At 40.9% G+C, this 23,935-nt stretch overlaps 2 protein-coding genes and 2 long non-coding RNA genes across 7 annotated transcripts in view; 2 read left to right on the top strand and 2 right to left on the bottom strand.

The window, feature by feature from the left end:
• The window catches only part of LOC113021406 (beta-1,4 N-acetylgalactosaminyltransferase 2-like), a 40,994-nt gene extending 30,940 nt beyond the window's left edge, over positions 1-10,054 (bottom strand). Inside the window, exon 1 of one of the 2 annotated variants that reach the window (XM_026166049.2) lies at positions 9,895-10,054. Coding sequence is in view for 1 of the 2 variants with exons in the window: in XM_080300501.1 (XP_080156627.1) it covers positions 9,043-9,219 (177 nt within the window). In the remaining variant the exon portion in view is untranslated. Of the gene's footprint in view, positions 1-9,042; positions 9,728-9,894 lie in introns of those variants that run through there. The other variant, XM_080300501.1, reaches the window with a different exon arrangement.
• Positions 1-16,715, top strand: part of LOC113021409 (G2/M phase-specific E3 ubiquitin-protein ligase-like) — a 258,658-nt gene extending 241,943 nt beyond the window's left edge. The window contains exons 1-9 of one of the 3 annotated variants that reach the window (XM_080300504.1): positions 8,174-8,705; positions 12,336-12,548; positions 12,792-12,927; positions 13,127-13,620; positions 13,802-14,108; positions 14,220-14,395; positions 14,757-14,929; positions 15,112-15,326; positions 15,617-16,715. In XM_080300504.1, the coding sequence (XP_080156630.1) occupies positions 13,847-14,108; positions 14,220-14,395; positions 14,757-14,929; positions 15,112-15,326; positions 15,617-15,876 (1,086 nt within the window). In that variant the 5' untranslated portion in view covers positions 8,174-8,705; positions 12,336-12,548; positions 12,792-12,927; positions 13,127-13,620; positions 13,802-13,846 and the 3' untranslated portion in view covers positions 15,877-16,715. Of the gene's footprint in view, positions 1-8,173; positions 8,706-12,335; positions 12,549-12,791; positions 12,928-13,126; positions 14,109-14,219; positions 14,396-14,756; positions 14,930-15,111; positions 15,327-15,616 lie in introns of those variants that run through there. The other 2 variants (XM_080300503.1, XR_013908678.1) reach the window with 2 other exon arrangements.
• On the bottom strand, positions 16,298-18,343 carry LOC113030958 (uncharacterized). Its single transcript, XR_013908679.1, has 2 exons — positions 17,655-18,343; positions 16,298-17,098 (listed from the first exon to the last, which is right to left on the bottom strand). It is a non-coding gene; the product is annotated as an uncharacterized LOC113030958 (long non-coding RNA).
• Positions 18,344-21,541: 3,198 nt separating this feature from the next.
• LOC145428387 (uncharacterized) lies at positions 21,542-23,353 on the top strand. Its single transcript, XR_013908677.1, has 2 exons — positions 21,542-23,165; positions 23,203-23,353. It is a non-coding gene; the product is annotated as an uncharacterized LOC145428387 (long non-coding RNA).
• The last annotated feature ends 582 nt before the right edge of the window (positions 23,354-23,935 follow it).

The following is a 23,935-nucleotide window of genomic DNA, read 5'->3' as shown; positions in this document are numbered from 1 at the left end:
AAATTGCAAAAAGCATGGCTGTGTCTCTAATAAAACCTCTGTAACTTTGCTCTGCTTCACTTCAGCAGCATCAGGTAATGTTCATATTTTGATTTATGGTTTTCTTTCATTTTTGATCTACTGCAGAATATTTTTATAAAATCCCAGGAAAGGAAAATTACCTTCATGTTTTTCTGTTTTATCCTCAGCTACTTTGACACAAAAGCATCTGCTGTGATGCTCACACCTTTGATAAAGTCTCGCAAGTGTCAGCTTTCTTTTTATAGATATAAAAATATGGAAATGTACTCATAAATGATCTGAATTATAATATTTCTGACTGAGGCAAAATGTCCCCGATTCAAATCGAATCGAATCGTGGATCGAATTGATTCTAGAACTCAGTGACAATACCCAGCCTTAATAACGATAGTGGCCAGAAAAGACTGAATTGAATAAAATTTAGATACAATATCATGGAATAATAAGGATTGCAACAGAAATTATTTTTTTAATTTTATATATAAGCCCTTTGTAAACCCTTTGACTACAATCTGTTTACCAATATAAGCAGAGATATTACACATGAAAAAAACAAACAATACAGAAACACTGGAAATCACATTTTGACAGTTTATCGCCTGTATCTTCAATACTTTAAGTCCTTTTGGCTGCAAAGGGGCTCATGGGATTGGAAAAGATTAGTCCATTAGTCCAGGCAGTAGATCACAATTAGCGCCATCTGCCTGTGTTCAGACAAACTGCAATTTTAAGGCACTGGATTCATCTTTGCTTTGCCTGTTTGAAAATAAATTAATTTGAACTAAAATAATTTTGTTTTTAACATTGCAAACTAGGTCTGCACAAGTAGGATCAAAATGATAATCACAATTATTTTGGAAAAATATTAATATTTTTTTATTATTATTATTTAACTATGATGTAAACATAATACTGCTTTCACATCTTTATATTGGGACACACATTGCTTAAAAGAGAATAATTGTTAAACAATATATCATAATCTAACACAAAATTCAATCAACAGGCCACCAGTGTTGGGACTAACGCATTATTAAGTAACGCGTTACAGTAACTACGTTATTATTGTGGTAACAAGCACGGTAACTAGTTATTATGCCAAAACCAGGAACGCGTTACTCGTTACTGGGGTTTAGATAGGCTCGTTATTCGTTACTTTGTGTGGTGGCTATCACGGAGCTTCCACAGATTCAATAACATTAGCAAGTGGTGGAGGCCAGCAGGTGGATGAAGGAAAAGGGAGGCAAGAGGAGAGACCCGAAGCGGCTGCTAGTCCGAGAGTGTCAGGTGAACTGAACTTCAGTTAAGAAGTTATGACTTGCAGTCCATCTGAGTCAGATATGAACCAAGTTTAGGTGGAGTTTATTTTCGTTATGCTGACTTTTTCGTGCTGGGTACTAGCTAGCATGATGGAGTTTCTATACAGCTGGGTGGTGCTATGTTACTGATGTTGAACTTTATTTTGTTCATAAGGTTAATTATTAGAGTTGCCAACCGTCCTGTAAAAAACGGAATCGTCTCGTATTCAGAGAAAATATCATGCGTTTCGTATTGAGGTGAAAAGGAATACAGTTTGTCCCGGACTTCAGCTACAATGAAAAAGACACAAAGATGGATTTATTCTGTGTTTACATTGCACAGCTGCCTCTTCTACTCTCATCCTCTCCCCCTCCCTCTCCTGTTTCTACTTCAATCATGAAACTGATCAATGATCAGCTGATCGGCTTTTCTCTCTTGTTTATTTATCACCCACTTTGCGCCAGAAAGAGGAAACCAGTGGATGTCCTGCTAAACAACAGCAGCACGTTTAAGCTTGATCAGCTGTTGTTAGAATTTATTTAATATTAATTTCTAGTATCAGCTGATGTTGGCTGGAGCCACAGCTGTAAAGCTGCTGGTCATGATATCGGTTTGGTTATCTGGTGAGAGGGAAACATGAAGATGAAACCAGGAGATGTCCTTACTGAATCATCAGAGCTGTGATGGAGAAACAGGTTTACCTTTTAGTTAACATGAATGAGTTGAAGGGAAGTTATGAACTGTTTCTGAGAGACAAATAACACCAGGATCCTTTTCTAAGTAGCTGACAGCTGGTAACTGTGCAGGGGCGGGTCTAGCAAAGTGCTGCCAGGGGTCAATGTAGGGCATTAAAAGGGAAAGAGGGACACAAGGAAATACTTTCTTATTCTCATTTAAAATGTCTCACTTTTAAAAAAATAATTATCTGAATCTTACAACAAACGATTGATAGATTGATGCATATATACCATCAAAACAGTGAACATCACTGTCACAACAGTGTTTATTTTCATTCATAGGCTTTATGATTTTTCCTATAATGGTGGGCCGGTCTCTAGTCAAAATGCCCGGGACGATTTTTTTGTCCCAGTCCAGCCCTGTATGCAGCTCATCTGCAGTGTGGTGTTACCTACATCTTCCTATTCAGAAGACAGAATTTCTGAGTTCTGAGTACAATCGAAAGCACCACGACTGCAGTTTTTGTGTTGGATGTAAAAAGCGCACATGACGCTGTGACGTAGGCTAGAATCATGGCAGCAGTCAATGACGGTCCAGGCGTGGGATTTCTCTCGTGGAAATATGCACATTATTTTTTCCTTTCTATTGGTAGGTGGCACAGTGCACTTGTGGCAAGTAAGCAAGCTAGAAGGCAATCTTGCTGGGTATCCAGTTACGGAAGCAACACATTAACAAGAGAATTCTGAGTAAAACCAAAGTTACTCTCCCTAGTAACTAGTTACTCTGAAAGTAACTTGAAGTAACTGAGTTACTTTTGATAGAAGTAACTAGTAATGTAACTAAGTCACTAATTTAAAGTAACTTACCCAACACTGCAGGCCACTGCTTGCACTCTGCAGTCCTTATTATCAAAACCAAGTTTATCACAAAACCATAGTGATAAACTTGATCAGCTTGGAGGGGGAGCAAATTTACAAAGACAATACATTCCTAAAATCATTCCTAAATTAATCCTAATAAATTACAAGTCTTTGCAGATTAATAAAAAAGTTTATTCACTTGGTGTACTTAAGTGTAAGTGACTTAGACTTTACTCTGCAGCAACGCCATTCTCCCTTTTAAGCCTGAGCACAAGTGCAGCCATAAGAGCAAATTCATAAAATCTTAAAGACATGGCTATCGTCTATCATCGCTTCCTGGGAACTACTTAGAATAGTTTGCTTCCCTACAAACAGCAAACAGTAGTGCTTAAAAACTTTTTTTGTTAGCATATGTATTCACGTCAGTGTATGACACATGTCATCAATCTATTATTTATTTTCCATGAATCACCTTGGCACAGGTGTCTCACTGTAGTTTAGGTATGTGGATGGATGAACTGGTTCTTATATAGCCCTTTTCTACTCTTCTGAGCACTCAAAGCGCTTTACACATTCACCCATTCACACAAGCACATTTTTAGTGCTTTCTAACTAGCATTCACACACACATTCACACTCCGATGAATGCATCCGGGAGCAATCTTGCCCAAGGATTAGAAATAAGCTAGACAAGCTAGACAAGAAGCCCTGATAAATAGGGATGGGTATCGAAAACCGGTTCTTGTTGAGAACCGGTTCCCACTCTTTCAATTCCTTGGAATTGTTTGCCATTTTTGCAAACGATTCCCTTATCGATTCCAGTCGCCCTGAATGACGTCCCCACGTTGCGGAGCGTCATTTACCAGGCAGGAAACATGGCGCTCAAAAGTTTGGTTATACTTTATGAGAACGGATGACAACAGGGTAACTTGCAATACTTGCAAAGTAGATATTTCATTTAAGGAAGGAAACACTACGAATATGCAAAAGCATTTGCTCACAAAACACGCGATAACCTTAAATGAATGTTGTGTTTTTAACTCCGCTCCGGACTCGTGAATCTCAACCCAGCAGCAGCGGTAACGTTTGCACGTCCTCTCACTTCCTATTGCAAAATGGGAAACGGATTTATCAGTTAACTTAGACCAAAACTTCTGGTCTCAGATTTGCTTATAGACCTTTCATCTAATTAGAAATCCCAGTCTTCAATTAATTCAATACAAAATACTACATAGAGTGCACTATACAGGTCATCGGATGTTCAAGATGGGTTATACGTCTACCAACAACTGCTCACACTGCCAAACCAATTAACCGCTCTAACCACGCTCTTTGGTTCTGTCCAACAGTTCAGAGGTTTTGGCGCGAGATATGTGAAGACTTATCAAAGTGTCTGAAATGTAACATTCCAACTTCCCCCTTAGTGTGTTTGTTGGGCAGCTTAGATGATGTCACTTCAGAAAAGAATATCGCCCATATGGTTTTCACTGCCCTATGCATAGCCAAGAAAACAGTCCTCATGAACTGGAAAAATAAAAATAATCTTAATTCTAACCAATATAGAAATTATCTATTAGATTACATTAGTCTCGATACAGCCTCTGCCACCACATCAGATCAATTGCTCTGAGCTCCTTTGATCAGCTCCATCACCTAGTGGGGGTGGGGGGTCATAGTTTGGTCACACCTTCGCTGTTGTGATTGTTGTGGGGGTAGGGAAAGGCTTAGGGCGTCGGGGGGTTCCCAGGAGCATTTTCCTTGGAGGGCTCAACCTGGGGTAGTGGTCATGGCCTATTAAGGGCTCTGTTGGCTCTTAGGTGACGGTTTCCTCGTGGCTGCGTGCAGCGGGGCTAGGGGAGGGTCTGTGCTGACGGACGTGGGTTAATGACCTGGTAGCCTGGCTGCCCCTAGGTGGGTCCGGGACGGGCGTGAGGCTCTGGGGGTGCTCCATCTCTGGGCTGGGGCCCTGGCTGGGCCTCGGGGGCCTGGGTCCTGGTTGATGTGTTGCCGGCGTTATGGGCGGGTGGGTGTATGGGGGCCCGCCAGTGCATCGAGCCACCTGGGGGCTCTTCAACTGGTGGTGGTGGTGGGGTCCCGGGCTCTGTGGGGCTGGGCGGCGCTGCTATGATGGGCCTCAGTCCAGATGGGCCTGGGCCCCCTTTCCCTGGCAGGTTGCAGAGTATGGGGGTGCCTACTTGGGTCAGTGGGGGAGCTGGCCCCAGGGAGGGGTCACTTGCCCCTCCCTTCCTTCCCTCCTCATCTCCAGCTGCCTCCCTCTTCCCGCTCCACCACAATCACCCACACATGCAGGGCCCTGGGGTAAAGGTGTGTCACCAGGGTGCAGGGGAGGCATCCCCCCTCTGTCCCCTTCTGGCTGCCTGTGCCTCAATTTTATCTCACAACTTAGACATTCACATTACTCACACTCTCATAACACATACATATAGGACCTTGGGGGTGGGCACGATACACGGAATACAAAAGACCATCAGGGCGTACAATCTCACCCCTGGCGTCATTGCCCACCTCTATCAGGGAGAGCTATGCGCTTACCTGCTGCTCTCTGGCAGGTAGCTCCATGCCCTCCTGGATTTTAAATGCACCTTAGAACACACATGCATCAACACTACATATGAGCGGGCGGAGGGAGGTTTGGAGTCTTCTCACACCCCCCGTTCTCTGCGGCCTGCTGGAGCGGGGGGGCTAGGAGGAGGAGTTTGCCGTCCGACTGGGGTTTGGAATGTGGGCCCTCCCTGCTGCTGCGGAGTCTGTTTCTCCCCACCTAAGGGAAAAGGGTAACACCACCTCGGCCTGGGTGCAGTTTCCCCCTCCAGGGGCAAGGGTACCTAGACCCGGGGCTTAGAGTACGCTTGGGGAGTGTGATTGTGTGTACAGTGTCTCTCTATGGAGCTTACAAACAAAAGCGCCTGGACTTCTTTAAGTTGCTTGAAGATGTTTCACCTCTCATCCGAGAAGCTTTTTCAGTTCTAAAGTCAAATGGTGAGGAGTCAAGGCTCAAATGGTCAAGGCTCAGCGGGCACCACACTATAAAGGAAAAGAAAGACAATGCAGGAAATTTCACACCTTGCTTTCAAAAACACACACTCCTCATCCTGATCCTACACAACCCACAGAAGAAAACACACCTGAAGACAGTCAGGAGCAATGGGTAAAGAACTTTTCAGCCCGGAATCTCACTGAACCTGAAAAGAGAGTATTAGCCAAAGGACTCAATTTTGCCATTTCTCCACAACAGTTGCCCATAGTGGACCTCATCACAGCCACAGAATCTGCCATACGGATTAATAAATTATCACAGACAGAAGCAGAGCAAATCAGGATGAAAGTCTCAGCCACCCTCTCCAATGCCAAAGTCCCTCCATCCAACCTCACAATACAAGAAAAGAAGGCCGTCGCTTCCCTGAGCAAAGACCACAACATCACTGTTTTACCAGCTGATAAGGGAAGATGCACCGTGGTCCTAAACACTACAGATTACCACACAAAGATCACTACTCTCCTCAGTGACAACAATACCTACGAAGCCTTAAAGCGAGACCCCACAAGCAGCTACAAAAAGAAAGTTATAGCTTGCCTTCAAGACTTTGAAAAGGACAAAATCATTGACCGCCTTACATATCACCGCCTTTACCCAGGGGATGCCATACCCTGCATTTACGAACTTCCTAAAATCCACAAGGAAGCTGTCCCACTCAGACCCATAGTCAGTAGCATAAACTCAGCAACTTATAACATTGCTAAACACCTTGCTACCATCCTTGCTCCTCTCGTGGGGAACACCCCACACCACATCAAGAACTCCACCGACTTCACCGACAAGGTCCAGAAACTTACCCTGGATCCAGATGAAACCATGGTGTCCTTTGATGTAGTCTCTCTCTTCACTTGCATACCCACCACGGAGGCAGTGGAGACTGTCAGAAAACGACTACAAGAAGACAGCTCCTTGGAGGACAGGACCAACTTCACACCCCATCAGATTTGCACACTGTTAGACCTCTGCCTCACCACTACATATTTCAAGTACAACGAAGGCTTTTACAGACAAAAACATGGCTGTGCCATGGGCTCCCCCATGTCACCTATTGTAGCCAACCTTTACATGGAGGAAGTGAAAAGGAAGGCTCTTGGCTCTTTCAAAGGAAGAGTACCCAGCCACTGGTACAGATATGTAGACGACACCTGGGTCAAAATCAAGACACAAGAAGTGGAATCCTTCACTGCGCACATTTACGCTGTGGATAAAAACATCAAGTTCACCAGGGAAGACACAAAAGACAACTGTTTGCCTTTCCTGGACTGCGCCGTGCACATTGAAGAGAACGGCAACCTCAACATCGAAGTTTACCGGAAGCCCACACACACGGACCAGTACCTCCTCTTTGACTCCCATCACCCTCTGGAACACAAACTTGGAGTAATCAGGACCCTACACCACCGGGCAGAACATGTTCCCTCTAAGCCTGAAGGAAAAAAGAAGGAACACACACATGTAAAGGAAGCACTCAAAATGTGCGGCTATCCTAAATGGGCGTTCTTAAAGTCAGCAAAGAGGCACAGAAAAGAAGACCAGACACCAGCGAGGGAGGATAAGAAGGACAGACGCAACATTGTCATCCCCTATGTAGCCGGTGTATCAGAGAAACTCAGGAGAGTTTTCTCCAAGCATGACATCCCGGTGCATTTCAGACCCAGCAACACGCTAAGACAAAAACTGGTTCACCCGAAAGACAAAACGCCAAAACACAGACTTAACAATGTGGTGTATGCTGTACAGTGCAGCGAGGAATGCTCAGACCTCTACATTGGAGAGACCAAACAGCCACTTCACAAGTACATGGCACAACACAGAAGAGCCACCTCCACAGGACAAGACTCAGCAGTCCATCTGCATCTAAAGGTCAAAGGACTGAGAACCTTCACAGAGATAAAGGACACTCTTTCGAGGGTGCCAATGTTCACATTTTGGACAGAGAGGACAGATGGTTTGAAAGAGGAGTGAAAGAAGCATCTATGTCCACTGTGAGCGACCATCTTTGAACAGAGGCGGGGGTTTACGACACCAACTCTCTGCCATCTATAATCCAGTTTTGAGATCCCTTCCCAGACACCTTAACGCCCACTCACATCCTGGGCCATCTGACCTCAGGAATTCGCATGATAAGGTGGGGCCAGGTTTCACAATGAACACACCTGAAACTCTGGCTGATTGGGACACACACCCAGTTTCACACCTTGACTCAGGCGATTAGAGGATCATCAGGGGTCCTTTTGTCCCTCTGTGGGGGGTCACTCCCACTAGGTTTATATCTGGGACTCTCCACCATTTGACCTTAGAACTGAAGAAGCTTCTCGGATGAGAGGTGAAACATCTTCAAGCAACTTAAAGAAGTCCAGACGCTTTTCTTTGCAAGCTCCTTTGACTACGATGACCTGGATGACTGAGAACCTTCCCAGACATAGTGTCTCTCTATGTCTGTCTCCACATTGGGTGAGTGTTGAGTAATTGCATATGAGAGCATGAGGGTGGGGTCACTCTGGCACAGCTGGCTGCCAGCAGAGCTCACGGGCGTGTCACTGCAACTCCCTCTGGCTTCTGCTCCGCGGCTGCTGAGTGAGCTCTCATCTGGGGCTCTCCTCAGCTCTTTCTGGGACAGTGGCGCGGCTGCCCCTCTGTTGGTCTTCCTTGGTCTCTGGATGTCTGGAGTTTTGATGTCCTCCATACCTGCTTCATGCCCTGGTGGACGGGGCTGTGGCTCCCCCACACCCTCTAGCAGATCATTACATGAAGGAACCTTTTAAAAACAAGCGCGTTCATGCTCACAGGTATACTCACGGGTGCTCACACACACAAACTACACCCTTTTTGGCTCCTACCTCAAAGCACACTGTGCACTGTCGATCTTGCATGCTGCACAATAATGTTTACTATTTAGTATTTACTTTTTTCTTTCTCAACAGGTGATCCAGGTGATTGATATATGTATTTTTTTTGTCTGCTTATTTTGTTGGTTTTTGTTTTTTTCCCTTCATCCCCGTCCCTCTTCTCTGCTGTTTTTCCCTCTTTCTTTCCCTCTTTTCCTCATTCAAGTCTGTCCCGTATCTAACAAGTGAAAACAAAAAATAAAATAAACAATAAAAGGTGAATCAAATAGATCATTACGGCAAGGCTGGGATGGTCCATTTGGTAAAGTAAATCCGTTGGGCATCTTTCTTCGCCTTTAGACAAGAATTCTGATGGCAAAAAAACCAAACGGGACAGGCAAAAAAAAGAAAAAGGAAATAAGCTTGACACAACACACCTATAAGCTAGTTTTGAACAGAACATTACACACCACATACCTCCATGCTTCAGTGACTGCAAATAACATTGTATTTGCTAAAGAGGTGTGTCTTTTCTTCTTTATAGGCTTTAATCCTCTAACATCTTTTAAAAAATACTCTCCCGAGTCTCCACAGATGAGGGAAACAATAATGATCAACATAATTTACATCAACAAAACAAAAACTATTTGCAGTTTTACTTTTTTTAAGGCACACCATGATATTAAGGTTTAAAAAACTACTTTTATTATTGTGGCTGCATATTTATTGGAGAAAGACAATTCATATGAAATAAAGATCCAGGAATTTAGTTTTAAGGTGAAACCTCAGGGGAGAGCCACTCTCTCTTGCTTGCCTCAGTGATACAACTTTTTATGTGTAGTGTTAGTCAATCACCATCTTCTGAAGCTTGTTTTCACCATGTTTACGTCCCTAAATGACTGAACAGATAGGTTAAATAGCTGTCAAACAGGTGTACCTAATAAAGTATATAAATATAAATGTATGGGCTCCTTTCCCTTTTGTGCTAAAGAACAATTTTCATAATGAAACGAACTAATGAATACCACAGCGCCAGAATCAGAGAGTATCGGAAAAATTAAAATTAACATAACTTATTTATTTAATTACAAAGATATTGGGTTTTTATTCTTATGGTATGACAAAAGTATAGAAAAAGCAAATTTCCTACCTCTTCTTCCAGCTGTTTATGGAGCCACAATAATTTAAAAAAAATTATTAGCGAGTGAAGAAAAACTGTTCTTGGAAAGCTTGAACAACTTCTAACAAAATCTATGAAAGGTGCAGTGTTTTTCTTTTGAGTTAACTGGTATCACAGTGGACAATAAAGCATTAGATAAAGACAGGAGGCGGAACCACTGAGCAAGGTTGGAAACAGCAGAAAAAAAGCTCAACCAACTGGTACATGCACAGATCTCCACCCTTCATTAACAGAAATAAAAACCAAACAACAAAACCAAACAAAACAAAGAGAGGTAAAAATATGTGCAAGTAAAACGCCTGCATTTAATCATAAGTTTCTCAAAGAGGGAGTGCAAGTAGGAAACTTGTCCATAGACAATTTACTGTCCATAGATTTTACACTACTTTTATTTATTTATTGTGTGGATGCCTGAATTTTTTTTGCAATATTTTTTGCCCATTTCTGCCATATCATCAGTGGCATCACTGATTTTCCTTGCCGGGTTGACCTGTGTTTTAGCTCAGTGAGTTGAGCATCCGTTCTCAGACTGGGAGGCCCGGGTTCAAATCCCGCTTATGGCAACATTTCTTTCAGTTAACAGTTAAACTTTTTTAACTCTCTTCAACACAAATTTCAGCTTTTTCACCCCTTTTCATTAGAATTTTAAGTTTTTTCACCACTTTTCAGCACAAATACTAGCTTTTTCAGCTGTTTTCAGCAAAAACCTCTTTTCAGCAGAAATTCTGCTGATTGAACTCTTTTCAGCAGAAATTCTACTGATTCATCTCTTTTCTGCAAAGTTTTCAGCCTTTTCACCTCCTATCAGCACAATTCTCAGCTGTTTCTGCTCATTTCAGCAAAATTGTCAGTCACTCCACCTCTTCTTTGTGAGAATGACTTTGGCTCAGTGAGATGAATCCCACTTATGGCAACATTTCTTTCAGTTAACAGTTAAACTTTTTTAACTCTTTTCAACACTGATTCATCTCTTTTCTGCAAAGTTTTCAGCCTTTTCACCTCCTATCAGCACAATTCTGAGCTGTTTCTGCTCATTTCAGCAAAATGGTCAGTCTCTCCACCTCTTCTTTGTGAGAATGACTTTGGCTCAGTGAGATGAAAAGCGGCTTTGAGACTGGGAGGCCTGGGTCCAAATCCCACTTATGGCCCACATTTCTTTCAGTTAACAGTTAAATTTTTTTAAACTCTTTTCAACACAAATTTCAGCTTTTTCACCTCTTTTCAGCAGAATTTTCAACAAAAGCGATTGAGAACCACCAAAAGGCACTTCGGTTATGAGTCTCCAGATGAGCCCATACAAGATGCACTTAAAAAAATGGAAACCACATTTTTTAATGTGGTAGTGGATACAGCCATCTCTTCACTTGATGAGAGTGAAGAGATGGCTAGCCCGACGTCCTGGGGCTAGCGATTTTTCCAGGCTACCAAAATCTATCTCTGCCCTGCCCGTCGGGCTATCGTAGGAAGGAAAAATATATGTCTATGCTTTTGCATTCTTTCGGAAATGTAGCTGGGTAATTATGTCATTGGCATCGGTGAGCCACTGTCAATATGTGACATATTGAAATCGCGTTTGAATTTGCGCTTGTTTTTTTGCTTTCACTTTGCAATTATGTGTTATGCAACTGTGTATAGAGAGCGACAGCACTGATTGGTGAGTGATGATAATTTGCGCACCAATTCCTCTGACATCGTCTTATCAATCGTTAGCTTACTATGCAAACATGACAAGTGAAATCTCCCGCAGCTTAAACATGTGAGAGGTTGATCGCGCAGAGAATCGCTGAGCGTTATGTGAGTGCGTGTGTAAAAGCAGCAGGATTTATATTTTAGTTCTGCTGAGCCAAATAAGACAGGTCAGGGTGAAGAAGTGACAGCCAAAGAAAAGCTTACCACAAAACGGAAAAGTTATGACAAATCAGACTATAAGGCAAAAAGAAAGTGCAGCTTTATGGTTTCATGGACAAAATAATTTCTGTGGCTGCAATGACGAGCTAAATAACCAGGGCTGCACATAAGTGGTCCGCAGGTGCGCATTCGCTGTCAAAACAAAAGACACGCACAAGATAAGAAGTTGCAACGCGTGTTTGCGTACATAGGATTTTCTGGAGGAGGACAGACATTTGTTTAGAACCCTTAAAGATGTCGAAGAAGCTCCTTTAAGCAATTACTTTGGTTTTCCTCCACCTCCAAAGAAATGTCAGAAGGAGTCCGAACCACAAAAGAAGCGCGTATTCTCAGAAAAGTATAAAAAAAAGTATATAAAATTAACCCTTATGTTTGCCTAACTACAACAATTTTGTCTATGAAAGCATTCTGTGTAGGGGTTTGGATAGTGTTCTGCTGTCTGCATCTCAGTATTATTAGTTATCACTTGCTGTTGTTTATGGTATCTAATATTTATATTTCAGAGCTATGGCCCAGCAGCATGACCATTTCAACAAAGATGTTATACTACTTCCAACTCCATCATGGGGAGTAGTGTGCAAACAAGGTTCAAAATTACGGTTACACAAACATGGGCACATCCTCAGTGCTTTTGAATTCCAGAAGACCTGGGACAACCAAACTGTCGTGAAACACCTCAAGGAAAACTTTGGTGAACGCATTCCAGAGGATGTCAGGTAAAATACTATTGTTTATTGTTACTGTGTGTATTCATGTAATGACTTGTACTTAAAGATAATATACCAAAGTAAAGAAGTTTAAAATATTATTCATCATTATAAAAACATATGACTATACCAGTAGAATTTAAGTCATAAAAGCATACACACAAACAGAACAATATATAATAAAATATTTAACCAATACTTAAAATATTTAACTAATTAGCAATTGCTGTTGTCCCTATTTATTTTTTGTAGCCTCGAGTTTCTAATGGCTTGTGGCAATAAGCTGGTGTCTCCAAAGCTCCAAGTTGGTCAGGAGCTGAATGGGATGCTGATCCTAAAGGTTTTTAAAACCAAAGCCCTCTATGTAAGGCCATCAAGGACACTTTTAGTAAGTTACTAAAAGAATGAAAAGTAATCATGATTTGGGAAAAAACATGTCAACAATTGGGCTTCTAGCAAAATAGAATATATTTATTTAAAACAAGTGTTTGGGAGCAATCAATATTGATATTTCTTATTTTAATCTTTTTAAGATAAGCTATAATTACTTGCTTTTGATATATGTTTTTGGTCTTTTTCTGTTGAAGAGTGAATCAGATGAAGACAAAGATCCTTCCCACATCAGCTCCAAATCAGCATTAAGCAGTTGTGCAACTGATAAGGACAGTGACAATGATTGTTTTGAAGTTGATAGTTCAAAAATCCAACAAGACATGAGCAGCCAAGTCACTACAAGGTTAAGAAGTCATGTTAAAGGTGATAACCCTGGCACTAGCAGTGATGAAGAAGATGATACTGGGACCAACTGTATTCGAAGGAGTGTTGGTAAAAGGCAACGGGCAAAGCAAGGAAGTGATGGGAACAGCATTTGTGATGAAGGCTACATGGCAAGAAGTGATGACAAACCTAGCACAAGCAGTCACAGCAGAGATTTCAATGCAAGAAGTGAAGACATCCCTGCCATGAGCGTTAAAGATGAAGATTATTCTTCATATTTAACTCTCGTGGCATCGCTTTCTGGCGATTCTTCAGATGATGAGGATTTAAATCAAGCTATAATTGCGAGCTTGGAGAATCAGATGTGAGTAACAAACATACAGAATTTGAGTTTGAGACATAATTTGGGCTTTCCAGAATTGTCAAATCAATATAAACCTTTAAAGCTTTAACTCTCTATGATCAGTGTGACACATATTCTCAAATTCTGTAACATGACTACATGGCTGATATATTTTATTTTCTGTTTTATTTTCTTTTTTTAGTGCAGAAAAAGTCCCTGTTCAAGAGATACTGCTGGAACTATCGAAATGAGCACAAAACAGCAGTGCAAATTTAATATAAATCGCTCTGCTGTGTGGGAGGGAGCCTTGCGTGGTTTTCAAAGGCTATCTTATGATCCCAACTTGATGATCTGTGTGAAATTCTCAGATGATATGGGGAAAAATGAGGAAGGGGTTGATTTAGGTGGGCCGAGGAGGGAATTCTTGAGACTATTGATGGACACCATTGCCAGGTCAGCCATGTTTGAGGGGAAAGAAAACTGCAAGAACTTGGCTCTTGACAGTACTGGTAATTACCTATTTTTCTAAGATTAATAGTGGGAACTGTTTAACTGATATTTATTTTTACAGGCAACATTACTGACAATTTTGCTTTTCCTTTTATTCTGTTGCTTTGCAGCTCTCAGAGGGGACTGGTACTACATCTCTGGGAGAGCCATTGCAGTGAGCTTGGTACATGGTGGTCCACCACCTAACTTTCTGTCACCAACAGTATTTTCCCTTCTGGTTGGAAATTCAGCAAATCCAGCCCTGGAAGACATAGCTGACCTGGAACTCTTTGAAAAAGTCCGAAAGGTCTCTATATGTTTATTTTATAAATCTTATAGTGAATTGAAAATAGTTTGTGTTCCAGTTTTCTTTTGCAGGGAATGTTTATCCGGATCAGTCTGGCCATTGCTGAATGCCAAGTTTTTATATTTTGCTGCTATATTAAACTAAGATTCAGTAGATAAGGGTAGACGAAAGAGTATATTTTCTCATTTTTTAAGCACATTGTAAACATATTAAAAAAATATGTGTAGTCATTTGACTTCCAATGTACGCGCGGGCATATTGTGATTGTGTAGACCACTGGTGGCTGGGTTCCTTCTAATAGGTTATAAGACTACTGAGTAACTTCCATAACAAGCCCTTCCTCTGCTCTTTGTGATGCTAGATATCTCAAAGTACAACCCTTGAGGACCTTGAAAAGTCAAAAGAACCTCTGCTTGATTACTTGGCCAATGCAGGATGCCTGAGGCCTATGCGTTCACTAAGAGACAGGGATCTGCTGGTACATGATATTGTCATGTTTCAGGTCATACACAGGGTTCAAGGTCCATTTCAAAGGTATTTTGGTATTCTGTGTTTTTCAGATTAATTAAAATGGTGATAAAAATCTTACCCATTAATCAAAATGGCCAGTTAATAACCTAGTATAACTGATTGTGCCAAATTGATAATATACAATTAACTTAGAAGCATGAAATTGCAGAATTATTGAATAAAATTTCTTTGTGCTGTTTATCCAGATTTTGTGAAGGTCTGAAAACTCTTGGGGTTCTCGAGAAAATGAGGAGGCATCCAGACAGTTTTCGCCCTCTGTTCTGCTATGAGCCACATATGCTGACTGCTGACCAGGTGGATGATCTTTTCAACATTCATCTATCTCCAGAAGGAAGCAACAGAAGAGCTGCTGAGGAGATGGTTGTTACCTTCTGGAGAGACTATCTCCAAGATGCAGAAGGTAATTGTCACTTTAGTGCACAATAAATAGATATAACGATTTATAGGTTAGCATTTCTGAAATCTTTATTTTAAATAGCATACTCAATAACAATAACACCACATTACCCTCTTGGTTGTAGTAACATTTTTACATAGTTCTTTGAGACTATTGAAAGATGAAAAGCATGCTCTATAGTCATTGCAATAACAGTCATTAAGATTCTTGCTTTAGATTTGTACTCACTGACAATTTATGTTGGCCAAATGAAATAACCTTTTAACACTTTTTTCCTTCTCTGTTTTATGCAGAAGAAGAAGGACCTTCCAAATTACAGAAGATATTGGCCTTTGCAACTGGAGCAACTGCGGTGCCACCTATTGGCTTTTCCCCAGCACCCTCGATTGAGTTCATTCATAGAGGAGACGATGACTTCTCTTCTACACCAATTTTCCCTCTTGCCAACACGTGTGTTAACTGCATTAGGCTGCCACTGCATGTTTCATACCAGCTGTTCAAGGAGAAGTTTGATTTTGCATTAGGTAACACTTACGGCTTTGGCAGGGTATGAACACATTATGCTGGAGGAGTTTGCGTGTTTCTCTTTTGTATTGGTCTCTCTATTGATTCAAAGTGAGTATTGAGTATTAACTTGTTAAGGTTTTAATATTTCCAAATTTACCTGCCTCAGTCAAATTGATGTTTTAAGACATCAATTTGACAAGAAGTGATTGTTCTTCAGGATTCATACAGGTAGATACCAATTGTTTAACAGCTCGTCAGAAGTTAATTTAGATTGTTGAGTTTGAATATAAAAAATTTGTGTCACTTTACTCATTTCATGTGTATGTCCATCGGTTTTTGATTTGGTTGTCTTTGTGTCTGTTTATTCTTCTGCCTGTGTCAGTTTCTGTTTGACAACAGAGCTGTCATTTTATCATTTTAAAGAAACTGGTTTCAATATGTTAGTTTCGATCACATATGTTTTCTGAAATGTTTTTTTATATATCTTTTTTTTATTTTTTGCAAAATATTTTATTTAATGTAGAAGGTGTAAAAGTGAAGAAAACACATCTATTCCATGATTTCCATCATTTTCTAATGGATTCACTTGTTGAATTATGTTCATTGCAGTCTCATTTATGTTGATGTCAATATCTGGAATAATGACATTATTGTTTGTTTGAAGTTCTGGTAATGGCCCTTCTTCATCAACGCCATAATAATTATCAACATGAAAAATGTCATTTATAAACGACAGGATTCCCACATTGTTTGTGACACCTGTATGCCACAGCTGAAGAGGGGTCTGTCCTCCTTGTGTAGAGAGACCATGGTTGTTCCACTGATTGACAAATTCTGTTAATGCTCTTTCAATCCTTGGCAAATAAACATAATGCAGACAAAAAAGATGTAGCTCATTCAGTGAATCCAACATACCCTGTTCTTCCATAAAGTTAAAGATATTTATAAAGTGTCTTGATACAACTCTGTTGAGTTCTGCCCACAGTCTTTCAATTCTTTGGTTATGTACTGAAACACCTGTAATAACACTGCCTACTCCTCTTCTCTGTAACATAAAACGAGCAACCTGTATATTTTCCATACCATGATCACACCTGACCCTTAAGGGCAAACCAAAGTTTTGTATTCCTTCCAAAAATAATGACAAGACACTTGAGGCTCTGTTATTGGATAAGCAACGTAAGTATATGATAGTTCGGCTGAAGCCATCAACACAGCCATGCAGGACCAAGCGCCATCTAATCAACTTGTGGTTGCCGTCAAAATGCCTGTTGAGAGATCAGAAAGCATTACTACAGTTCCACATGTTTGTTCATATTATTTAGTAGTGAATTCCTGACCCTGTACTTAAACAAAAACTAGAGGTTTCATTTTGTACATTTACTTCAACAACAGCACACCTCTCTCTCTCTCACACACACACACACACACACACACACACACACACACACACACACACACGTGCTTACACGTGCACACACATACACACAGTGGCATAAAATGTCTTTTTCCACACTACGTTTACCTGGCACAATTGATGTTAGAGATTAAAATTGTGATGTAAAATAAAGGACTAAACAACTCAACAGTATATACATTAGACAACATCTAAATTGATGTACTATGAATCCCCCAAATATTTAACATACTTATATCAATTTCAGTTTTTTTGGTTATTGTTATTTTTTTTATTATTATTATCTTATGCTGATCATATAGATTAACTTCAGTAATGTTTTGAATGAAGGACCATTAATTTTGATGTATTGTGTTAATACTTTTAAACACAAGGCCTGACCATTTGTTTCAAACCAGTGAACTTACCATAAGTGGTTGGGGGCCTGAACACTATAGATCCTTCGCCTTATCGCATGACGAGGTCTAAATGCACGTCCAATAGGATCCACTTCCTGTAGACTTTGTCTGACCCTCCAACGTTGAACTCTTAAGCCACGAGATCTCAGACTTCCAAGAATGTATACTTCCCCTGCATTTGGAGTGTTCTGTAGGATATCCGTCACAAGGCCATTCAGTTCTTGATTTGAAATATCCACATAGCTTAATGGCTCAACTCCCAAAGTTTGTCTGTGTCTGTACAGGGTTCTTCGACTTATTCCAAAGCATGATGCAATTCTCTGCCATGTCATACCAATGGAAACAAAGTGAGAAATCTGTTCAGCAGATATAGTGTATCGTGGCCGACCTGGATGACCACTCAAGGTGGTTGGGGGTAACAATCTGTGGGTCACATAAGCAGATCTCTGTCTAGCATCATATTCATGTAGCAAGCTGCAAAAGCATCTATACAAGGATTGTAGTAGGTTGGTGGCAACCCTATTATTGGGATCATATCGAGATACAGCAGCAAGAAATTCTGATAGAGTTCGTGTATGATCATCTAGCTCTCTATAAAGCCGCTCTTGTCTGATATTGTCCGAATTTTCATTTTGGAGCGCCCCAATACATTGCAGAGCACAAGTAAAAAATCTTTCAACATCTTCTTCATTGGTTCTCACCTCAAAAAACAAAGTATGTAAAAATTGACAAGGATCTGATGTAATTTCATTGTAGATGAGGTACTGTCAGACACAGTCTTTCCAGATTATACGGGCAGCTAGCATAGCATAGCATGCCCCGACTTGTTGCAATAGGCTGCTACCCTACAACAATGTTTGGATAGTCACTGATGAAGGCAAAAGATTTTTCAATTATACCTCTAACAGACTGTTGTCGACGTCACCGCGGTGTTAGCTGTGCATTAATGTGTTATTTGTTTTTCCTCACCTTCCTGTGCAGCTGAAATACCTTCCTGTTCAATTGAAATCCTCTTGGTTTTCATTAGTGTGTGTGAGAGCGTTTCAGTAGTGTGTGTGAGAGCGTTTCAGTAGTGTGTGTGAGAGCGTTTCAGTAGTGTGTGTGAGAGCATTTCAGTAGTGTGTGTGAGAGGTAAAATTTCAGTTGTGTGTGTGAGAGCGTTTCAGTAGTGTGTGTGAGAGCGTTTCAGTAGTGTGTGTGAGAGCGTTTCAGTAGTGTGTGTGAGAGGTAAAATTTCAGTAGTGTGCGTGAGAGCATTTCAGTAGTGCGTGTGAGAGCGTTTCAGTAGTGTGTGTGAGAGCGTTTCAGTAGTGTGTGTGAGAGGTAAAATTTCAGTTGTGTGTGTGAGAGCGTTTCAGTAGTGTGTGTGAGAGCATTTCAGTAGTGTGTGTGAGAGCGTTTCAGTAGTGTGTGTGAGAGGTAAAATTTCACTAGTGTGTGTGAGAGCGTTTCAGTAGTGTGTGTGAGAGGTAAAATTTCACTAGTGTGTGTGAGAGCGTTTCAGTAGTGTGTGTGAGAGCGTTTCAGTAGTGTGTGTGAGAGGTAAAATTTCACTAGTGTGTGTGAGAGCGTTTCAGTAGTGTGTGTGAGAGGTAAAATTTCAGTAGTGTGTGTGAGAGCGTTTCAGTAGTGTGTGTGAGAGCGTTTCAGTAGTGTGTTTGAGAGCGTTTCAGTAGTGTGTGTGAGAGGTAAAATTTCAGTTGTGTGTGTGAGAGCGTTTCAGTAATAATGTCCCTTACGGCACCTCATACTCACGCACACACACACACACGCACGCCTGTGGCCATCTCCCTTTACAACTCCTCCATCTAACACACTGTAAACACTGCAATAGGTAGACCCTTTTTACACACGCTCTTTTCCACTCTGTAATATTCTTGTCAATTTTCTTGATATGTATTTATAATCACCTCTGTTAATCCTCTGTTAAAAAGGTGCTTGTCTGAATGGCTCAATCCGGTCGTTAAATCTGACATCACTAGCTGTGTCTGGGCCTAAACTCTGCTGCAGGTCCATATATCAAACGATCACTATGGCATTACTGAGAGTTGAAAAACTGTCTAAAGTCTTTCATCTTTAATAAAATGATCAGCGTTCTGCTCTACCAGGTGTAACAGTTGAGTTTAACATCCAGGCATCCATGAAAACGGAATTTATGACATTTAACGGAGTTAGAAGTTAGCAGGGAGTTAGCTCGCTAGCTTCTATCTAAATACAATATAGCATGTCCTGACTGCGGGGTTTGGAAACAAATTAAAACGTACAGCTCTGCTATCACTTCCAACATAAATGAAGACAGAAAACAGCAGTGACGTTTGTAGGGTTAGTGAAGTTTGGCTAGCTGGTATATGATGTGCTACGTGACCGCTAGCGACACAGCTATGTTAGCATAATATAAACAAGCTAACTTTTTTCCACTCGATAAACGTTAACGTGAGTGTTCTCGGTGGTCAGGAACAAATGTAATCGCATGGCAGGATGCTGTAAAAGGACCAAACTTCAGCCAGGAGAACAACTGAGATAATCCATCCACAATACGAGGTTAGTCATTCATGCTGGGCTGTAGTTACATCCCAAGGTTTTAAAAACTGAGCTTAAATAAATGATTAACAGTAATAAAAGCCGAGGGAGGTCACAGTGATCACTGACTGTTTTAGGAGCTTTTTGAGATTAAATAGAAGAAAATACAAAACATTAAACATGTTAACAACACAAAAGCCATATTAAACGCAGACTACTTTAGACCCGGAAGTAGGATTTGTCACGTCATCACTTAAACTATAGCACACGCGCCTGTATCTCTCATTGGTGTTAAAGCAGGGAAAACTTTTTGTTATCAAATGCTGAATTTATCCACTGCTGACTCTCCAGCTTGCAGGACAATAGGTGAAACGTTTGTGAAAACAGAGAAGAAAATAAATAAATAAATAAATAAATAAATAAATAAATGAAGACAGAGAGAGTCTGGTATGACCAAGCAGTAATCAGACAATAAATTTAGTTGGTAATATAATAAATTGTGAGATGTTTTCTGCTTGATTGATGCAGCACAAGTAATTTACTGTATGAAGGAAATTCTCTTTTGTGGTAATATTTTGAATGTGACCTGTCAACTTAGCGCATTATAAACTGATATGCAAATTAGTTGATACTAGATTTGGAAAAATGACTGGATTATAAAATAAGTGAATAAGATGTAACAGAGGGTTGTGTGTGGAGGAAGGTTTTATGGTGGCACACATCTGTTTACGTGGGAGAAAACTCCTTACGTGATATGACATTTAGCAATTTGCAAATTGTGATGTTTACAGAACTTTTATTTTGAAAGGTCGAATGTAAGGCGGAAGGACGAGATATAAAAAGGGAGACAACAGAAAACGGTAGATGAACAAGTTAGTGCTGCAGACTGTGTTGCCGCTGCAAGCCTGAGAATTAAAGAATGGAACTGAGAAATACTGAAGGTGTCATCATTAATGTTTGAGGCATAAAGATGTAGCCGGATGGGCTACTCGCCCTTCTTTTTCTCTCTTTCTCGCTCGCTCTACCACCTTCGCTCTCTTTCCGCTGCACTGGCTCCTTGTATCGTGTGATTGGGTTAATTAGGAACCCACCTGCATATTGATTACAGGGTGGTGTTTACCTGTATAAAGGGAAGCCGTTTTTTTTTGTTGGATCATTCCTCCCGAGCTTCTGGTGCGATACAGCAGTAAATGCTGGCCTATTGGTTAATTTACCGATACGATCGGATTGTGTGACTGCTACAAGTAGGCCTCCTTTCGACCTCTGATTTCTCTCAAAAGTCAGTAACTAGTAGTCATAATTCTGCGGCCTGCTTCCTTCCCATACGGAAAAGAAATAGTAAAAACTTATGATTTACTCATGAAAGTGGCCACTTTCATGAGTAAATCATATAAGGCTTACATGATTTACTCATGAAAGTGGCCACTTTCGCATTACTTTCATACATTGTTTTAGTAAGTATCCAAAACATACAAGTTTCATTATATAATTTTTCAAGGGATCTTATATCTGTTTTCACACTTATATGCTTTTCATACAAGTTTCACACAAGACAGATTCAAACTTTATAAGATTTATATATATCTTTTCCATATGGGTTACTCCAGCTGTGGTGGAGAGACGCGTGAGTTGCGTTCACCGTACAGTACAGCGCCTCCAGTCTTGGGGTAAGCCGCTTATATTATAGCTGCTAGTATTTGTAAATTAGAGACGATTAAGGTTATTGAAGGAAACGGTTTCCAGGGCCTAATCCGTGGATCGGCTTCCTCCGAGGCGTGGACGTCTATCAGCAGAGAATGTCCCTTAGTCTGTAACACAGTCAAATATATTCTCAAGTAATATTCAAGCATGCCATTCAGCGTGTTAGTACGAGCTCGGGAGCAGCTTGGGAGAACAAGAAAACAGAGACTGCTTTAGATTGTCTTCCCAAAGTGACTCAACTTTATTCACAAGTACAACAGTTTGTATAGAGGGTAAAATTCATGAGACAGCAGATTTATCAGTTTAAACCAGTACAGACCAAGATAAGGCAGCGTCTTCCTGCCCTTGGGTGAAGAAGCATCCTTTGTGTAGTGTATCAGTTCAGCTACAATTGTGATTATCTCAGCGACATATTTTCAAGGCACAAAACAAAGAGTTCTTACATTAGTGAAATCTGAAACAAACCATTTGGCCTCAACAGGCGTCTCCTAAAAGATTAAGAAACTAATGTAGCTGAGGGAGTGATCTCTGTGGTATTTCAACCTTGTACCAGCCTGTGATTCTCACACATCAATTCTTGGGTCAAAGAGAAAAATAACTAAAACAAAGGGGCCTTATTGAATGACAGAGTTTTCCTGCATAATGTCACTATAAAACAATATCCAGTAAATGCTCCCATGGTACTAAAATACCTAACAGTTATCTTTGCCTTTTTTTGTTTGTAGGGTTTGATTGCTCCCGCACGTCCTCAGGGACCAACTGCCTGATTTTAAGCAAAGAGTCGAGACGCCTGCCTAGCTGCTGTCTTGTCTTGCCCTGTTTTATCTTGTGTTCCGATCTGTTGGCCGTCCAGTTTTGTTCCTGCTGCTGGCCTCTCCTCGCCCCTGGGGGCTTCGGGTCTCACGTTAAGCCCCTTTTTGGACTATCGTTTTACTCCAGCTTTCGCGGCTGGTCGGGGCGATCTTCAGCTGCATATTGGGCTGGTGTTACAAAAACTGGTACCATCTCTCCCTTTCCCTCTTCCAGTTGTGGAGAGCTGCGCAAGACTGAGTAGGGCTACGGACAATCGGAACCAGCACCATCTGTGGGCTGGCTCGCAGAGCACGAGTGTTTCCAATCTGTGCTCTGTGGTGTGTATGTGGGTCTCAGTTTTCCTTTTAATTTCTTTTTTTTTTAGTATATAGAGAGCCTTTATGTCCCATGTTTTGTTTTTTGTTTTTTTATCCTGTTTAATGTGTATATCTTGTGCTTTTATTTCAGTGAACTGAGGATCTACCAGCGGCCGTGGGACCTTAGGTGGCGGGTGGTTTTCCACACTTTTGTTGTACAGCACCAGGTTAATAGACTATAGTGGGTTTTTTTGTGTGGTTTTCTTTTGGTCCACCGCTGCTGGTAAGTCACAGTTGTATGTTTATTTTTTTGTAATTTGGGACACTATTTTAGACATTTAGTGCGCTGTCTTTGTTGTTTTGTTTTTATTTTTTTTTTAATAAATAAAATGGTGTTAATACATTGAGCCGGCCTCAGTGTGCATCCCTGAACCTGTGCAAACGTTGTTGTTTTTTAAGTTCATATTTCCTGGGGGCTAGAATTCCCCCAGGTGGCGTTGTCATTTTATTATTTCTTTTATAACCCCGCCGACCACTTGGTCACATAATTGGCGTTGGTCGACAGGATGCACATTTGAGGTAGATGTTTGGTCTTGTAAATAGTTTTTTTTTTTTTTTTGCAAAGATCACAGTTCACCTGTTTGAAGGCTCTATTTGTTTTAGAGTGTGATTATAGACAAGACAGCAGTAACCAGGTAGGAGGAAGAGTAAAAGGATTTTAGCACCTTGCTGATTTAATTTTCCTTTTTTTGGTCAAAATTTATTATGGAGGAAGAATTGCAGCAACTTGGAGACTTGGTAGCGCAGTTAAAGGCAGATAATGAGCAATTGCGCCGGGATGGGGGCGCTGTGCTCGAGTCTGGTGGTGGTGCCGCGTCGTCCTCCTTCGTACCAGCTGGTTGCATACCAAATGTTGGTAGCCAGGCCGCCGTTACAGAGCGTTTGGTGGTGGTGCCTAGG

The sequence above is a fragment of the Astatotilapia calliptera genome, chromosome 4, assembly GCF_964374335.1.
Source record: "Astatotilapia calliptera chromosome 4, fAstCal68.1, whole genome shotgun sequence".
NCBI classification, from domain to species: Eukaryota; Metazoa; Chordata; class Actinopteri; order Cichliformes; family Cichlidae; genus Astatotilapia; species Astatotilapia calliptera.
Note: the sequence above shows the minus strand (reverse complement) of the source record. Positions and strands in the feature narration are given on the sequence as shown.